We start from the raw sequence: 20,274 nt of genomic DNA, 5'->3' as shown, positions 1-20,274 counted from the left end.
TGACGGGTGGCGCATTTTATTTCGGAGAACCTTTGGACAAGATGAATCCAACCAGTGACGGTTGTTGGTTCAAGAGCTTGAAGAGGTGGTGCCGGCAGAGGGTTGTGACAAGGTGGTGTGGAAGCTGGAACACTCGGGCCATTTCTCGATGAACTCTATGTATAAAATGCTTTGCCAGGGTCCTTTGCTCCCTCTTGCGGACTCAATTTGGACGACAAAGGTGCCTCCCAAGATAAAACGACACGGCATTTGAGAAGCAATTGCTTCTTTTGCTTTTTTCATTTGGCAGTTGGCTGAGAGGCAGGTTGCCTTTCAATGATCAGATTCTCAAGTGTAGGGGCCCAATGTGCCTTGTGCGGGCTACCAGAGAACGTCGACCATATTTTCTTCCAATGTGTGCTGGTGCAATTCGTCTGGAGTGGGTTCAGGGTCATGCTCGGTGTGACATGGAATCCTACATCTAGGTCTGGGTGGGAACGATGTTTAGAGGGAATAAACACCAAATCTAAAAGAGTTCTTCGAGTTCTCTTTGCTGCGACTTGTTGGGCTCTTTGGAAAACCCGCAATAAATTTACGATCGAAGCAAAATTCCCTCGCCAGCCCGCCAATTGTATCTTTCTAATCAGACTTAACATGCAGCTATGGCGACCTCTTCAAAGGAGCAAGAACGAACCACTGCTGGACGAGCTGGAGGCGATGCTTAAGGAGCTCTTCATCCAAACCTGCACACCAGCTCCCGCACGTCAACCTTCTGTCTCCTTGTTTAGAGCTTGGTGTTTCTTTTGATCATATCGTCTATGGTTTATGGTTGTAACCTAATACTTGTTTTGGACCTGAGTGGTCTGATGACTTTGGTGTTCTGATGGTTGTCGTATTTTGGAACTCTTGTAATTGTGTTTCGTCTGTGGGCTTTATTAATTTAAAGTCAGACACCATGTGCGCTCCAAGAGGTGATGAGCCTGATGAGTCAACCAAAGGGAGTGGGCCCTTTAAACCCCTAGGGCGTAAGCATTTCTGCCTATCCAAAATAAGAGGTAAAGTCAATCTTGAATGCGGTTAGTACCTATTACTATTAGATACAGAATCCGATTTTCTTTGAGCCACTCCACTCGCCGCCAATGCGGAAGGATGCCGCCGAAAAGAATGGAACGCTGCTTCGCTCTGCTGGATGCGTCGGATCCCATATAAGAAGCTCGCTCTTTACCCGATCATTCAAACATTTTGTGGGCGGCGCTCTGATACGTCTCAAACGTATCTATAATTTCTGATGTTCCATGCTAGTTTTATGACAATACCTACATGTTTTGCTTACACTTTATAATGATTTTATGCATTTTTTGGAACTAACCTATTAACAAGATGCCGAAGTGCCAGTTCCTGTTTTCTGCTGATTTTGGTTCCAGAAAGGCTGTTCGGGCAATATTCTCGGAATACGACGAAACAAAAGCCAAACATCCTATTTCACCGAGAAGGACCAGAACACCGAAGGGGAGTCGGAGAGGAGGCCCAGGCCCTCTAGACCATAGGCTGGCGCAACCTAGAGGGGGGGCGCGCCGCCCTATGGGGTGGGCCCCCCAGGCACCTCCTTGCGCAGCCTCTTCACCTATAAAATCCGTCGTGACCTAAAAACTCGACAACAATTGACGAAACTCCATAAAGACTCCAGGGGCGCCGCCGCCATCGCGAAACTCCGTTTCGGGGGACAGAAGTCTCTGTTCCGGCACGCCGCCGGGAAGGGGAATTGCCCCCGAAGCCATCTCCATCGACACCACCGCCATCTTCATTGCTGTTGCTGTCTCCTATGATGAGGAGGGAGTAGTTCTCCCCCGAGGCTGAGGGCTCTACCGGTAGCTATGTGGTTCATCTCTCTCTCCCATGGTGTGATCTTTATGTGATCATGAGCTTTGTATCACTATTAATCTATGTGCTACTCTAGTGATGTTATTAAAGTAGTCTATTCCTCCTCCATGATGTAATGTTGACAGTGTGTGCATCATGTGGTACTTGGCATAGGTTATGATTGTAATCTCTTGTAGATTATGAAGTTAACTATTACTATGATAGTATTGATGCAATCTATTCCCCCTTTCATTGCTATTGTTGACAGTGTGTATGCTATGTTAGTACTCGGTCTAAATTGCAACGGTCTATTATGCACTCTAGATGTTACTTTAATATGAACTCCGGATGTTGTGGAGCTTGTTTACTCCGGCTTGAGGTGTGCTTTTGTAGCCCTACACAATGAATGGTGTTTGTTATCCAACAAGAGAGTGTAGAAAGTAGCATTTATTTATTCAGTTATGTGATCAATGTTGAGAGTGTCCACTAGTGAAAGTATGATCCCTATACCTTGTTTCCAAATATCGAATCACCGTTTATTTATTGTTCTACTGCATGTTTACTTGCTGCCATATTTATTTCAGATTGTTATTACCACTCATATTCATCCATATCACTTGCATCTTACTATCTCTTCGCCGAACTAGTGCACCTATACATCTGACAAGTGTATTAGGTGTGTTGGGGACACAAGAGACTTCTTGTATCTTAATTGCAGGGTTGCTTGAGAGGGGTATCTTTGACCTCTACCTCCCTGAGTTCGATAAACCTTGGATGATTCACTTAAGGGAAACTTGCTGCTGTTCTACAAACCTCTGCTCTTGGAGGCCCAACACTGTCTACAGGAATAGAAGCGTGCGTAGACATCAAGCTATTTTCTGGCGCCACTGCCGGGGAGGTAAGGTAAAAGGTATTCACATCCTCCGACTACTAAGATATTTCCTAGCACTGTTGCCGGTGTGTGAGTGCTCGAAGCTATTTCCTTTAAATCCTGCAATTGCATCTTTTTGTTTCTTGTTTTTATTTTCACTAGTTAGGCTTAATGGAAAACAACAAAAAAATTAGAGATCTTTATGAACTTTATATTGAATTAGGACATGATGTGTTTGAAGAGAGAATTAAAAAACCCATGGAACTTTGTTTGCAAAATAGTTGTAGCAATGTTATTAGCATGAACTCTTTGAACACTATTATTGCTAATGCTATGGAAAAATCTAAGCTTGGGGAAGCTGGTTTTGATGAGCATGATATTTTTAGTCCCCCAAGCATGGAGGAGAAAATTTTCTTTGATGGTACTTTGCCTTCCATTTATGATGATTATAATGATAGTGGTATTTTGGTGTCACCTACTATGGAGGATAAAGTTTATTATGATTATACTATGCCTCCTATATTTGATGATTATGGTGATGAGAATAAAAATGATAGCTACTTTGTTGAATTTGCTCCCACTACAATTAATAAGAATGACTATGCTTATGTTGGGAGTAGTAATTATTTTATGCATGAGACTCATGATAAGAATGCTTTATGTGATAGTTATATTGTTGAGTTTGTTCATGATGCTACTGAAAATCTTTATGAGAGAGGACAATATGGTTGTAGGGATTTTCATGTTACTAAAACACCTCTCTTTTTGCTGAAAATCTTGAAGTTGCGCTTGTCTAGTTTTCCCATGCTTATTGCATTATGCTTACATGACTTATTTATTTACAAGATTCCTTTTCATAGGAAGTGGGTTAGACTTAAAAGTGTTTCTTATTTGCTTTTGATGCTCTCTTTTGCTTCAACTCTCATTCTTATGTGAGCATCATTAAAATTGTTGAGCCCATCTTAATGGCTATAAAGAAAGCACTTCTTGGGAGATAACCCATGTTTTTTATTTTGCTACTGTTTTGTTGTGTCTTGGAAGTTGTTACTACTGTAGCAACCTCTCCTTATCTTTGTTTTATTGCATTGTTGTGCCAAGTAAAGTCTTTGATAGTAAGGTTGATACTAGATTTGGATTACTGCGCAGAAACAGATTTCTTGCTGTCACGAATTTGAGTAGCCCCTCTGTAGGTAACTCAGAAAAATCTGCCAATTTACGTGAGTGATCCTCAGATATGTACGCAACTTTCATTCAATTTGATCATTTTCATCTGAGCAAGTTAAGTGCCTCTAAAAAATTCGTCTTTACGGACTGTTCTGTTTTGACAGATTCTGCCTTTTATTTCGCATTGCCTGTTTTGCTATGTTGGATGGATTTCTTTGTTCCATTAACTTTCAGTAGCTTTGAGCAATTTCCAGAAGTGTTGGGAATGATTGTGTCACCTCTGAACATGTGAATTTTTGATTATGCACTAACCCTCTAATGAGTTTGTTTTGAGTTTGGTGTGGAGGAAGTTTTCAAGGGTCAAGAGAGGAGGATGATACAATATGATCAAGAAGAGTGAAAAGTCTAAGCTTGGGGATGCCCCCGTGGTTCATCCCTGCATATTTCTAGAAGACTCAAGCATCTAAGCTTGGGGATGCCCAAGACATCCCCTTCTTCATCGACAACTTATCAGGTCACCTCTAGTGAAACTATATTTTTATTCCGTCACATCTTCTGTGCTTTACTTGGAGCGTCTGTATGTTTTTGTTTTTGTTTGTGTTTGAATAAAATTGGATCCTATCATTCTTTGTTTGGGAGAGAGACACGCTCCGCTGTTGCGTATGAACACTGGTGTTCTTAGCTTTACTTTTAATGTTCATGGCGAAGGTTGAAACTGCTTCGTTCATTGTTATATGGTTGGAAACAGAAAATGCTTCATGTGGTAATTGGTATAATGTCTTGAATAATTTGATACTTGGCACTTGTTTTGCTCAAATAGATCATGTTTAAGCTCTTGCATCATGTACTTTGCACCTATTAATGAAGAACTACCATAGAGCTTGTTGAAATTTGGTTTGCATGATTGGTCTCTCTAAAGTCTAGATATTTTCACGGTGAGGTGTTTGAACAACAAGGAAGACAGTGTAGAGTCTTATAATGCTTGCAATATGTTCTTATGTAAGTTTTGCTGTACCGGTTCATACTTGTGTTTGCTTCAAACAACCTTGCTAGGCAAAGCCTTGTACTGAGAGGGAATTCTTCTTGTGCATCCAAATCCTTGAGCCAAAAACTGTGCCATTTGTGTCCACCATACCTACCTACTATGTGGTATTTCTCTGCCATTCCAAAGTAAATTACTTGAGTGCTACCTTTAAAATTTCATTCCTTGTCTTTGCAATATATAGCTCATGGGAAAATAGCTTAAAAACTATTGTGGTATTGAATATGTAGCTTATGTATCTTATTTCTTATAAGTTGCTTGTTGAGAGGTAACCATGTTTCTGGGGACGCCATCAACTATTCACCTTTGTTGAATATCATGTGAGTTGCTATGCATGTTCGTCTTGTCTGAAGTAAGGGTGATTTATCATGATTAAATGGTTTGAGTATGCATATTTTTAGAGAAGAACATTGGGCCGCTAACCAAAGCCATGTATCGTGGTGGAAGTTTCACTTTGGACATTAATCCTCAATCTCTTATGAGAATATTATCTGTTGTTGAATGCTTATGCATTAAAGAGGAGTCCATTATCTGTTTTCTATGTTGTCCCGGTATGGATGTCCTTAGTTGAGATCTATCAAAAACGAGAAATCAAATGCGATCTATCTCCTTGGACCTTTGTACAGGTGGCATAGAGGTACCCCTTTGTGACACTTGGTTGAAACATATGTTATGCAATGATAATCCATGAAAATCCAAGCTAATTAGGATAAGGTGCGAGCACTATTGGTATTCTATGCATGAGGCTTGCAACTTATAGGATGTCTTACGCATAACACATATGAATTATTACTACCGTTGACAAAATTGTTTCTATGTTTTCAAAATAAAAGCTCTAGCACAAAAATAGTAATCCATGCTTCCCTCTGCGAAGGGCCTTTCTTTTACTTTATGTTGAGTCGGTTTACCTACTTCTTTCCATCTTAGAAGCAAACACTTGTGTCAAACTGTGTGCATTGATTCCTACATACTTGCTTATTTGCATTCATCATATTACTTTGTATTGACAATTATCCATGAGATATACATGTTGAAGTTGAAAGCAACTGCTGAAACTTATATCTTCCTTTGTGTTGCTTCAAAACTTTCTACTAAGAATTTATTGCTTTATGAGTTAACTCCTATGCAAGTCTTATTGATGCTTGTCTTGAAAGTACTATTCATGAAAAGTCTTTGCTATATGATTTAGTTGTTTAGTCATTATCTTTACCATTGCTTTGAATCACTTCATTCATTTCATATGCTTTACAATAGTATGATCAAGATTATGTAAGTAGCATGTCACTTCAGAAATTATCTTTGTTATCGTTTACCTACTCGAGGGCGAGTAGGAACTAAGCTTGGGGATGCTTGATACGTCTCAAACGTATCTATAATTTCTGATGTTCCATGCTAGTTTTATGACAATACCTACATGTTTTGCTTACACTTTACAATGATTTTATGCATTTTCCGGAACTAACCTATTAACAAGATGTCGAAGTGTCAATTCCTGTTTTCTGCTGTTTTTGGTTCCAGAATGGCTGTTCGGGCAATATTCTCGGAATACGACGAAACAAAAGCCAAACATCCTATTTCACCGAGAAGGACCAGAACACCGAAGGGGAGTCGGAGAAGAGGCCCAGGCCCTCCAGACCATAGGCTGGCGCGGCCTAGAGGGGGGGCGCCGCCCTATGGGGTGGGCCCCCCAGGCACCTCCTTGCGCCGCCTCTTCGCCTATAAAATCCGTCGTGACCTAAAAACTCGACAACAATTGACGAAACTCCAGAAAGACTCCAGGGGCGCTGCCGCCATCGCGAAACTCCATTTCGGGGGACAGAAGTCTCTGTTCCGGCATGCCGCCGGGATGGGGAATTGCCCCCGAAGCCATCTCCATCGACACCACCGCCATCTTCATCGCCGTTGCTGTCTCCTATGATGAGGAGGGAGTAGTTCTCCCCCGAGGCTGAGGGCTCTACCGGTAGCTATGTGGTTCATCTCTCTCTCTCCCATGGTGTGATCTTTATGTGATCATGAGCTTTGTATCACTATTAATCTATGTGCTACTCTAGTGATGTTATTAAAGTAGTCTATTCCTCCTCCATGATGTAATGTTGACAGTGTGTGCATCATGTAGTAGTTGGCGTAGGTTATGATTGTAATCTCTTGTAGATTATGAAGTTAACTATTACTATGATAGTATTGATACGATCTATTCCCCCTTTCATAGCTATTGTTGACAGTGTGTATGCTATGTTAGTACTCGGTCTAAATTGCAACGGTCTATTATGCACTCTAGATGTTACTTTAATATGAACTCCGGATGTTGTGGAGCTTGTTTACTCCGGCTTGAGGTGTGCTTTTGTAGCCCTACACAATGAATGGTGTTTGTTATCCAACAAGAGAGTGTAGAAAGTAGCATTTATTTATTCAGTTATGTGATCAATGTTGAGAGTGTCCACTAGTGAAAGTATGATCCCTAGGCCTTGTTTCCAAATATCGATTCACCGTTTATTTACTGTTCTACTGCATGTTTACTTGCTGCCATATTTATTTCAGAATGTTATTACCACTCATATTTTTTTTGACCAAAACTAGTAGGAGAGGCTCCTACTATGGTACTATATTAAAACCACAAGTTTACATCATCTCGGGTGCATACACCCACTTTACATCAGATCACTTAATAAATCAAAGTCTATCTATAAATAAAGAGATTGTAGTTTCCAGGTTTTGGTTAACCCTGAACCTTAAGAGATTAAGATCTGCCACTACCCTTGCCTTCCAGGATGCTAATGAGGGTGCAATTCCTTTAAAAATGAAATTATTCCTTTCTTTCCAAATCCCCCATGCAGCTATAGTGAATATCTCAAAGAAAATACTCCCCTGGAAAGCTGTTTTAGCTTGTGTCAACATGTCAAATCTGCTCACATCATTATTCCAGTAGATATTTAACCTTGACCAACATGAGATGCTAAATGAGCAGTTAAAGAACAGATGTTCAAGGGTCTCCTCATCACCAGAATTGCAAAGTACACATAATTATTACCAATGTTGAAGTGTCTTGTTTTGAGCATATTTCTAGTGTTAAGACGATCTACCAGCAACAACCATGAAAAAACCTTGAGCTTCGGCCATAGTTTAGATTTCCAAATCCAGGTAAAGGGAGTAGGAGGGTTCACCAATCTGAACATAAATTTGTAATACTTTTGAGATGTATATGAATTTCCCCAATTAAAGGTCCATGTATCATTATCATTTTGTGAAAGGTTCAGACTCTGAACGACTCGCTGAATTTCATTGAATTCCTGAAAAGCTTCCGGGGATAGTGGCAAATGGAATATATCACCCATATTATCCAGGGAGCAGAAATCCTTAACCGAGGTATCCTCATTCAGCACATATGAAAATAAACATTAGTATTGATCTTGCATAATAAAATTATTCCATTCATCCTTCCAAAATAGTACTGTATCACCTTGGCCAATCTGGCATGCCACAATTCCTCTAAATATTGGAGATAACTTCATTATAGTTCTCCACCAGAATGAGCCACAAGTATTAGAGGCATGTGGAACTGAATTCTGATAATAAGTGGACCAAATCAGTTTCACCCATGGGATATCTTTTTTGTTATAAAACTTATCTAAGAATTTCAGAAGAAGCCCTTGATTTTGGATTTTCATATTGAGTACACCCAGACCCCCTTTATTTTTTGGTTTGCACACCATATCCCAGGCAGCCAAAGAAAGACACTTCTCACCATCATCTGTCTTCTTACTCCAAACCACTCTTCTTCTTATCTTTTCAATATGATTCAGAATCTTTGGATTTATTTCAATAATACACATTGTGTAATTTGCAATAGACGTAAGGATTGCATTAACATATGTCAATTTGCCAGCATGAGACATTAGGAGAGTTGTGCTTGACACTCTTCTTTCAATTCTGTCTACCAACGGGAGCATTTCATTCACTGTGGGTTTAGTAGTGCCCATAGGGAGACCCAGATAAGTGAATGGCATAGATGCCACTGTACATCCAAAAATATTAGCAAGTTCCAAGGCTCTCTGGTCTGAAATATTTAGTGGCACAAGCTTTGATTTTTGAAAGTTTATTTTTAAACCAGTAGACGCCGCATAAGCAATGAGCACATTCTTCAGATGGGCTACTTCAACTGGATTCGCTTGCATTACCAGAATTGTGTCGTCAACGTATTGTATAATCGGGAAACTGTCTCCACATGGCATTGGCAGTGACAATCTGCCATCTCTTAATTCTTTGTTAATAACAACTTGCAGCAATTCAGCAGCAGCTACAAATAAAAGAGGTGATAGTGGGCCACCTTGTCTCACCCCTCGCTTGCAATGAAATTCTTTACCTGCTACTCCATTTAGTAGAATTGAGGAATGTCCAGAGGATAGAATACATTTGATCCATCTAAGCCACATGTCATCAAAGCCCATATGTTTTAGAATATCCAGAATTGTGTCGTGCTCAATCATATCAAAAGCTTTTTCGAAATCTAGTTTGAGAATGACGATCTCTCTTTTAGATGATTGACATTGATGACGGAATTCAAACGCCCAAGCCAAACAATCTTGAATGGTTCTTCCCTGAATAAAGCCATACTGATTCTTACTGACCAATTTTAATATCCACTGCTGTAATCTGTCGGCCAAGAGCTTTGTGAGCAGCTTGATAGAAGAATTTAACAAAGAAATGGGTTTGTAGTCATTTACTGAAGTTGGAGCTTGCTTCTTCGGAATCAAGGTTATCAGTGAGGTGTTAATACTGTCCAGAAAGGCATTTCCTTCAGCAAATTCTTGACATAAGCTGTAGAATTCAGGTGCTACAATTTCCCAACAAGTTTTAATAAAACATCCATTGAAACCATCCGGACCTGGTGCTTTGTCAATTGGTATTTTTTAAATAACATTATCTATCTCTTCCTTAGTGAAAGGTGAGGAAATGCCATGCAGCCCTGGCAAAGGATCAAAGAGCTCTTGCAGATTACATCTCATAGAATGTGATTCAGTGACCCCAAGCCTCTGTTTGTATGCCTGAAATAGTTCATTGGCTTTTTCTTCATGTTCTGTATTACCACTCATATTCATCCATATCAGTTGCATCTTACTATCTTTTCGCCGAACTAGTGCACCTATACATCTGACAAGTGTATTAGGTGTGTTGGGGACACAAGAGACTTCTTGTATCTTAATTGCAGGGTTGCTTGAGAGGGATATCTTTGACCTCTACCTCCCTGAGTTCGATAAACCTTGGGTGATTCACTTAAGGTAAACTTGCTGCTGTTCTACAAACCTCTGCTTTTGGAGGCCCAACACTGTCTACAGGAATGGAAGCGTGCGTAGACATCACGCTCCTGCTCTGTTGTTGCGTAGCAATAGAAGCCTGCTCATGCTGCTTCGGCGGCGCTTTTTCGCCTTCTCTTCGCGGTCTAATTTTTTTTATGGTCATGCCAAAAAAGGAAAGCGTTTGCTTGATACTAGTTTTGTACGTGGTCCATTGTTGTTCATTTTTGTTGCTTACTTGACCATCTTATAATCCTGCGAAATCTTCCCCAAAAGTTTGGCCACCTTTATTCTGAAAACAAAACATACTCTGCATTTTTTTGCAAGACAAAGACAGACTCTACACGTCTTTGACATACTAGAATACTGTGGTTTTTATCTGCGATTTTTAAAATACTAGTTTGCATCTATATGCATCTATATGCAAGTGACTTCAAACTGTGCTAAATTCAACTGTGCTTAGCTAGGTTTGTGAACCGTGTAACACGAGTGATCCCATTTTTGACTGAGATCCTAAGAGCATCTCCAGCAGGCGCTGTAAAAGTTGGCGCGCTATATGTCCGTTTTGCCGCGCGGTAAACGCATGGCGCGTACTGGACCGATTTTTGCCCCGCCGGACGCGCTAAAATACAGCGCCTGCACGAGCGGTAAAAATGGACCTCCGCCGAGCGCGCCAAAATACAGCGCGCGCTGGCGCGGAAATAACTTTCTATACTACTATGCATCTCACTAGATCAAACACTCACATGTAAATCATGAATAAATGGACACAAAGTGCAACACACATCACATAGTTCAAGAACGACACACAATATGCCATAGTTCAACAACGACACACGACATATGGTTCAAATGGACAAAGTGGAACACACAATTTGCATATGACAAATAGCATCCATAGCCTCTTTATCCAAGTTTCTTGCCATCTTCCTAGCTTCATTTGCTTGCAACCGTGCATTTGCAATCCTTTCCATAGCCATTGCAATGTCATCATCATCGGCCTTCTTTCCCTTCAAATATTTGGCGGTCTTCCTACCAAGCACATTCCTCCGCCCATTGTTCACCGAGTGAGGAGTGGAGCTTCTCTTCTTGCCTTCATCACTTGAATCATCATAATCGATGATTGTTGCATCACCGGTAGCATTGGCCGCCATAGTTGCCGCATCCAACTTGCCGCTGGTCTTCCACTTCTCTTCATTCCCTAGCACTTCATAGCAATGATGCAAGGTGAATGGCTTGCCAAGAATCTTGTTGCCTTTCTTGTTCTTGTTTCCCACATCCCTAATCAATCCTTGAGCCATAAAGTTCTACAAAGCAAGCAAAAGAGAATAGATGAGCTAATGAACTACAACCGTATTCTTCACGTATGAGCCATATGGTCAACATAGTAGTAGAATGGCTTACCCCATTATTCTCATTTGTGCCACTTGGATTAAGAACATCGACGTTGGCTTGCACGCCCACCCATTTTTGGCAATCGGTGTTGATGCCGGACCAACGGGACCGAAGTGAGCGCATGGTTCGCTCGTTTCCACTTGTGTTGTGTGTGTTGAAGTACTCCGTCATCCTCACCCAATATGTTTCTCTTGTTTGATCGGTATCGGTTGTTGGATCCATTCCAATTGTCAACCACGTCTTGCAAAGCAACTTGTCCTCCGCTATGGTGTAGTTCGCCGACCGACCGGGATGGCGAGGTTCGATCAACCCTTCTCCTTCCTCATCTACATCCTCATATTCCTCATATCCCTCAACGGTCTCATCATGCATGAACGAAGATCCAACATTCATTTGCTCCATGAATGTGTCATCATCGACTCTACATTGCAATTAAATTCATTATTCTCCGGCTATGTATGCATCCAAACTAAAATTTGGATGAAAAGTAGTGTTTTGTTACCTCTCGGGCATTTCATCATGCACCGTATGTGCGCCCGCGGGGTTGCCGGACGGAGGCGCTGGCGGCGTCTGGTTCGTCGGTGGAGGAGGTGGCGGAGGCTGCGGCCGGCGGGAGGTGGGCGCCTTCGGTTTCTTCGGCGGCGCGACGGAGGCAGCAGCGATGTGCGGACGTTTGTTCGACGGCACCTTCCTCCTCGGCGCCGCCCGCGCGTTGCCGGCGGCCTGCACGGCTCTGATCTGCGCCGCGGCGGCGCCTGTGTGCAGCGCCCCGCGCGGCGGAATGAACAGCGCACGAGCAGCAGCCGTTGCGTTGCCGGCGTCGCCGCCACTGCTAGGGTTTGTTGTGGACGGCGGCGCTGCGGATGCGGCGGCGGCGGCGGAGGGCGTGACGGAGTAGGGAGGGGTCGCCGGTTTTCCGGAGGACCCGTCCATCGTCGGGATTGCGCCGGCGGCCGCGCGGAGCCGAGGGATTGCGCGGGCGGGCGGCGAGGCGGAAGGGGAAGATTCAGCGCGGGAGTTTTTTCACGCGTGGACGAGCGATGCCGCGCGCTGTAGCCCACGCGTCACATATGGTGCTCCGGATTGTGCAAAACACCGCGCATCCGAAAAAAAAAAAATTGCAGTCGTGCGTGCTGGAGCACGTGAATTCCTCCCGCGTGCATACCGGCCGTTTTTTTGCGGGACGACCTGTATAGCGCGTGTTGGAGATGCTCTAACTTGAAGCGGCGGAGAGCTGTGCGCCGAAGCGAACGTCGACGGCGGTCCGGCGAGCGGCGGCCGCCATTGTTTCGCGATTCGCGCACCTACGGCCAAAACCTCACACCTCAACCACCGGCTTCCGCTCCTAAACAGCAACGCACCATCACAAACCCCTCGCCGGCGGGTCCCCGAGAACGGCCGCCACCCTCCCCGTCGCCTCCATTCCGTCTCCTCCTCTCCCCACCGGAAGCTTCTCCATTCCGTAAGCATCATCTACCCCCCTCTCCCCGTGCCCCGCCCCTCCTCCTCACAGTTCGTTTCGCGTCTCCGTTTCAGTTGATTTACTGGGCGGTGCAGCGGTGCCGGATGTCGGAGTCGCCGTGCCGGCTCACGGTCTCCCTCAGGAGCCCCTCGGACCCCGCCGCCTCCTCGCCCCTGCGCGTCTCCGGTAACGCAGCGGCACTCTTCTTTCCTCCTGATTACAGTTGGTCTGGTCCTCAATTGTGTGAACCGATGCAGTTTCCGACACTGGAGTTGGGAGCAAGCTGGAGGAATTCCTGGAGCTAGATGCCCTGGCGCGTGAGACCCCCGTGGAGAAATGGGGTATGTGATTATCTGCTCCTGCACATAATTTTTATTTCATGATCCAAGCTCGGCGTATTAGAAATGTCCCTAGTCAGAAACAATGCCTGTAAGTAAGTTGCCTCCCTGGTCCCATCTTCAGCTATAGCCTGTTACAGCATACACGAGAGTTCTGGAGATGATCAGGTAATTAATCATGCCATCAACATTTGACAATATCATCACCGTTGAAATGAGGTTGCCAGCCGTAGATATCCATCTGCGATGCAGCAGCATTACTTGCTTTAGATATCCATCTGATTTAGTCTTGAAAACATTTCTACATCCAACTTTCTGTCTGAAACAGCTTTTCTTATCTGCAGATGGCACCCTCTTAATCACGACTACTGGTATGCTTGTGTTTCCTCCATGTATTGCATTATTAATTGTTTCATTTTTGTTATATACCATCTCCCGCTGTATGGTAGAACCTCAGTTTCTTTGTGTACATTCGTGGTCGGAGTCTTCAAATGTTTGTTGCACACATTCGGAAACGACGTTCAAAGAGAATGGAAGAAGGAGCATAGAAATATTTTGCCAAAGAAAAGCTTTATATTTGGCTTATGATATTGTGATTTCAGGAAGGCTGTTGATGGTTTCTTGCCTTGTTTCCTTACATAGGAATCAATGACAAAGCTATTTATCATTATCAATTCAATCTTCAAGAAGAAGCATCTTCAAGTGCAAGATTCAGCAAACTGGCGACCACAAACAAGAATAATGCAACTTTCAGGCAGGTCATCTCTTGTCAGTTGACACCACCATCGTATAGTGGGTTTACTTGAATTATATATGCCTTTATTGTGCAGTGGAACTGAAGTATGCATTTGTCTTTCAAATGAAGCTGACCTTGATGAATTCATATTATGGCTGACTGGCTTTGTACGTAAGGTCTGTATTGCTACGCATATATGTTTCTCTTTTATCACCACATTTATGCTCAACCTTAGCAAACAGGTTGTGGTTTGTAACCCCTGTCATTACTGAATTCCTATTGATGATTTACAACAGAAACTTTCTGGAGAAAGTAACTCAGCTATAACATAACCATTGGCTTAATGTGGTTAAGCATTTATTTCTGTGTTGATGGCTCATGTACTTTCTGACCCTTTTCATTATTATCCTATGCAGATATTTGTGCTAAGAGCAGCTGTGAGTATTTCTGAACTGCTATATCACAACATGTAATCTTAAGATCTAATATGATTTTCCTGGCACTATTCTTCTCCCGCATCTCATAATCACATCTCAGTTTTCTACTTCCATTAAACCCTTAAATCTTAAGTCATTGCACTCTCAACTCGGAATTGTCGGTGCCTACACATCACGACAACTATGCATAATACGTTGATATATTAGCAGTAACAATGCTGTTTATCATGGGCACCCTAATTAAGGGTTAGTCTTTCTTGTTAAAAGAATAATGGTACTTACATTGCTTTGATTAATGATATTTGAACTTTGTAAAGTCCAATGTTTAAATTGTATTATAATTTTGTACATGGTGCATGACATAATTTTGTGCCATTTACATGGAGGCTGATCTCTTTGTACATGATATGCAAATCCAGATGCATATACGTGTGCTTTTGTAGCTTTATTTGGCTGAAATTACAGTTATCAATGTGGTGCTCATCAGTCTATATGATACAGTGAAAAAAAGAAAACTCAGAACCCTAGCATTAGGAGGTTGATATGGATGTATTTTGTTAAAACATTCTTGACATCCTTCTGATGAAAATATGTGGATACATTGCCAAATTTCACATATCTTCGATATTGGTATGACAAGTCAGAATAAATTAAATATGGATTGATCGCAAAGAGATTTCTAACATGTGTATATTAGTATTCTTGCTTTCATAATATGTAGTATCTGTTAGGCTGCTAAAATATGTAGATTCTTACTGATTATCCCATAGAAACTGATATTCCTGCTGATTCAATAGACATATGCTTATGCCATCGCACCAGCAGCAATTCCAAACAAACAATTCAAGAATATTCCTTCTCATTTAATAGAACAATAAGCGTATTAGTATATAAGCATATGTGATGTCTTCAGATGCTGCAATTTTAAAATGTTGATGATGATGTTCAATAACCGGTCATATTAACTTATTTACAAATATGTTCAGTTTTTGTTGTTGAACATCAAGTAGGCATAAAATTGTAGTATATTTCTGTTCTTGCTTCCTTTTTTTCTTCTTAGCCTGACCTCTTGTGTGTGTGTTTGGTTGTGTTATGTTGTATCTACTCAGGACTTAGCAATTGAGCTCACCGTGGAGCAAACAGGAACTGCTGGATCAAGAAATGTTTGTCTGCCACATGATTCTGATGATGCCTATCTTTCTATTGCCACACCAAATATTGAGCGGCTAGTTTCTGGCCTTAAAGATTACGCCCTCTCACATGGAAACACTTGTGAAAAGTGTGATGCATGCTGTATGAATAGGTAAATCATTAATTGCTCAATTTGATGTGGCTGCTTTACGTATTTTCAGTTGGGCTTCTAACATGGTTTTGCCTAAATTGCTCACATGTGTTCCATGATATTTGTTTTGAAGCTGGCTTACTATTACCTAAAGTCAACTAGATAAGGATTGTGCTAATTTTATGCTGCATTGGCTCCTGAAAAGAGCCTGCAACAGTGATATTCTTTTTCTACTAACTTTAGGACTCCTTTCATCCATTTTCGTACTTCCTAACTAATATATATATTTTTTTTATCTTCAAGATTCTAACTTTCAATGGTACTGGTTTATCATTAGAATTCATCTTTAAGTTTTTTTCCCTTGAACTTGCATTTGGATGGAATGATATCCCTGGGGAATTGTATTTTGCCTTCTATCAGATTTCATAGGTTATTCACCCTGTTAAGTAGATAACTTGATCTGTTCTCACTTATAGTTCGAGAAAACTCAGTTAAATACTTAAATGTTTCTCTTAACTGGAGTAGATTCTTGTTCATTTACATTGTTTTTCCAGTGTCAGGTAGAGAAAGGGAAAATTAGTGAAGAATCAATGCTGAAAATTATCTTGCAGTCATTGATTCTTAGATGTCTGTGTCAAAAATATTTCCTGTTGAACGCATCATGTTTTTTTACAGCTGAAGTTGTTACAACTTTCGCTTGAGCTATATTTACTGATTTAGGCATTATAATTTTCTTGAGTTAAACGAGCTAGCAAACCGTGAGAAAAAAACTGTTTATGTTGGCCAACAACATCTAGCGCTGGGCTGGACTATTACACTCATTTCCTGCCAGCCAACCTCGATCACTTTCAGGCTTCAGCTTCTGGGTTATGCATGTACTTAGTTCCTAATTACTAACCTTGCTGTTGCCTACTATGTTTCACTATGTTCAACCATTTGCATGGTTAGCACATTTATTATCATGAATTCTTCAGATAACTGTTCTGACATATCAGACATAATCTGTAATCTATCCTTCTGCTTTCTGATTCTCGTTTCAGAGATCGTCTGAAGGTTGGAACTGGATCAGCCAAGATTGTAGACAGAAGAAGAGATAAAGGGTTACTTGTCGAAGTTGTCATAATGATTGCACATACAGCAACTGATTTGACTTGTTGGATGGTTAACTGTTCATCCTCTCAGGTTTACACCAAACCTTTCTGTTACGGGCATGGATTTTCTGACTTTGCCCCTGCCCCTGACACTGAGTCACTGGCACATGGGGCCTATCAGATGCGGGACCCGCCTGCCAATGACCCAAAGCCAGGCTGGGCTAAGTCAGAAAATCCCGTTCGCAGCCTGATTTTACAGTTACATACTTTCATTTTACTTACTGAGTGAGCTTACCAGAAGTTAAACATCATGACATATCAGTTTGTATGGTGATAGCATGATCCAGCTGAGCCTCATTGTTTCTGATGGAGTGATGGATGGTGAAATGCCTAATTGTAGGTTTTGTATTTTGAAGACTTCATACCCTGTCCCATATCACAGTCATTCTTCAATGTTCTCATGAGCATGGACTGGCAAAGCTACGGTTTCAAGCTAAAAGGAGGTTTCATGGATGATGAAGGAAATGCTGTGCTTCAGTGGGATAACCTGACATTTGCTCGTGTTGATATTGCCATTCACACTTACCATGGAGTATATCCGGTTTCCGTTCCATTCATACATTCTTTTCTAGTGATTGTTTGCCGTGGATATTCTCTATCGGGTTTTCCCTAGTGTTTTTTTCCTGGTATCCTTGACTTGCTTTAGCTACAGTGCAAGAATGGCAGAGATCTGAACCAGATAAATATCTTGTGAGGAAGGCACTTAAGTCTGCATTGTGTCGCTTGAAAGAAGATCATGCAGGAGACTTTCTCAGTTGTCATGGAAAGAAAGTATGTGCCTTACCTATTACTACATGTTTTCTCTTAACTAACATATTTGTGTGGTCTTCAATCCTCATGTATTTTCAGTCTGTTATAATTTTTAACTGAAGAAATATTATTGTTAGTTGGATGAGAGCTGATGCAGTACTGCCATCAGATATTCAGATAGACTCAGGTGCAAATTGTCTTATTCTGTGCAAATAACAGTGAAAACAACCCCAACTGACATTACTGTTAGGAGTTTCTGATAGAAACAAGGTACTTAATAAGCATTACATATTCATATGTCACCTGGCCTGGAAAACAGAAATATCATGAGCTGTGCTGACGTTTTCTGACATTTTCCATTCCAGTTATAAGGCTACCCTGGTACAGTACTATAACACCCTGTCCATAACTTTAGCACTACACTTTCATTTGTCATAGTATTAAGCAGACCGTGTAGGTTTGTGAAATAGTGCTGCGATTATTTTTAACTCCATTTTCAAATAACCTCGCTATCCTTCATTACCACTGCCATTGTCCGTGAAACGAAGAGTAAACACAAGTCTGGTTCATCTTGTATACCCTGTATACTCTTGTTTGTAGTTATCATCGGGACACAGCTGAAACATTGGTGGCAGCTAACTTTACTTTTCTTCGTAATTATGTTACTGCATTTATCTGCCAAACAAATAGTGAATGCTAGTTTTGTTTATCTTGCTAATGGGCAAGCAGGGCCATCGCTCTCCCTGTGGTTAAAAAAGGCAAAATCCCCAAGATGTCACCTGGAATTAAACTAACATATGTTGTATGGCCCCGAGAGTACCTACCTCACACATGGGTCGTGTTTGATTGGCCCCACAGTGCAAATTTCCTAGCTCCGTCCCTGGTTACAGGCTACACCTTCCTAGTATGTCCACTGCTATTGCTAGTAATTATTACCAGGACACAGTTAGGCTGCTCATAGTGGGGAGTAACTTAGACTAGTAACATATGTCATGTTACTAGTCTAGTTACTACCTTCATAGTGGGTAGTAACTTATATGTGGTGTCATGCATTGTGTCATTAATTATGTTGTAGACTCATTTTGCTTTGGGGTGTGTGATGTTATGGTAACATAGCTAGTTACCACCTCAATCTCTTTCTTCATTTATTCGCATGCCATGTCACCAAAATGGCTTGAGATGTGTGATGTTACTAGCTATGTTACTCCCACTATGAGCAGTCTTAGAGCTTTGGTTGCTTCCACCTTGCAATTGCCAACCAGGCATGACCTTGAAAATGTGTGAATATTGCTAGTAACTCTCACATGGGTTGTTTGTTTGATTGGCCCCGTAGTATGAATTTCCTAGCTCCATCCCTGGTTACATGATACAACTTTTCTAGTATGTACATTAGTGTTGTTATTAGCTCTTACCAGGCCACAGTTAGAGCTTTGGTTGGTTGCACCTTGCAACTGGCAACCTGGCATGGCCTTAAAAATGCGTGAATTGTCTGGTAAATTATTGTTGCTTCCGCTACCTTATCTGATGACCAGTAACATGAGCTGCTGATTATATCATTCCAGATCCGCGAATATGTTCCTGACCTTGCAGAATCGATCGCCGGTCTAATCTTGTCATCCAATGACCAAGAGTTCCAAGATGAATGCTTCACGCTTCTCGGGCTGGGCTCCGACCAAGACATCTCTGAAGGGGCGGTCAGATCCTGCTTCAGCGACAAGATGGCCAGTATCATCGAGATGAACGACACCAAGGAGAATGTTGTGGAGAGCACGCCTTATCTGTTCGAGTGCGAGAAGTTGGATGAAGATAGCGAACAGCTGGATGAGGAAGATGGAGATGAGGATATGGTTTCCGATTACTAGCAGGGGCGGAGCTCCCCTTAGGGCAAGATGGGGCAGCTGCCCTACCTTTATTTCTGGATAAAAACTACATATATTCACGTATGTTCTTATATGTATACAATGTTCATTATTTTCTGTTATGTAAATTAGACATTTTGGTCCCATAAGAACTCAGATTTAGATGTTTAAATAGGCAAACGAAAGTTTTAGAAGAGGCACACAACTCTGTCTTAATTTATTTTATTTGATATCATCTTCGCAAATCCTTTTGGCGGTCTTGAAGAACAAGTTTATGAGGGATAAATTTTGAGAAATTCCCAATTTCAACACAATGAGAGGCTACTTCGTGATTAGTCTAATATACATGCAATCCTTACATTACAAGTTTATGTTTGGCTGCACAATGCGTGCACCTCCTCCTCTCATTGATTCATATATATAGTCATGTACAAGGGATATTCTTGAGCTACAGGTTGAGTCGGTTAGGAACCGATTTTGGTATATTTCCTAAATTACATACATTAGATGGTTGCCGTACGGTGCTCTCCAACACGCCCCCGCAGTCTGAACCGGGGAGAGCATCGACATGAAGACTGGATCTGAAGTCAGAGAATAGAGCTCGAGGGAGTTGACATAGGCATCCCAAATGGGCCTGCCGAAGATGGTACCCGGGGT

General features: G+C 41.7%; 1 protein-coding gene across 1 annotated transcript; it reads left to right on the top strand.

The window, feature by feature from the left end:
• Nucleotides 1-12,263: 12,263 nt before the first annotated feature.
• LOC124661006 (type 2 DNA topoisomerase 6 subunit B-like) lies at nucleotides 12,264-19,620 on the top strand. The gene is made up of 12 exons (XM_047198866.1): nucleotides 12,264-12,359; nucleotides 13,139-13,250; nucleotides 13,322-13,405; nucleotides 13,747-13,773; nucleotides 14,045-14,156; nucleotides 14,233-14,314; nucleotides 14,555-14,575; nucleotides 15,685-15,878; nucleotides 16,898-17,039; nucleotides 17,349-17,542; nucleotides 17,659-17,779; nucleotides 19,321-19,620. The coding sequence occupies exons 1-12, from the start codon at nucleotides 12,264-12,266 to the stop codon at nucleotides 19,618-19,620; spliced, it is 1,485 nt and encodes a 494-aa protein (XP_047054822.1).
• Nucleotides 19,621-20,274: the final 654 nt, after the last annotated feature.

This window comes from Lolium rigidum, chromosome 1 (assembly GCF_022539505.1).
Source record: "Lolium rigidum isolate FL_2022 chromosome 1, APGP_CSIRO_Lrig_0.1, whole genome shotgun sequence".
Classification (NCBI taxonomy): domain Eukaryota; kingdom Viridiplantae; phylum Streptophyta; class Magnoliopsida; order Poales; family Poaceae; genus Lolium; species Lolium rigidum.
This window is presented reverse-complemented; position numbering and strand designations above follow the sequence as displayed.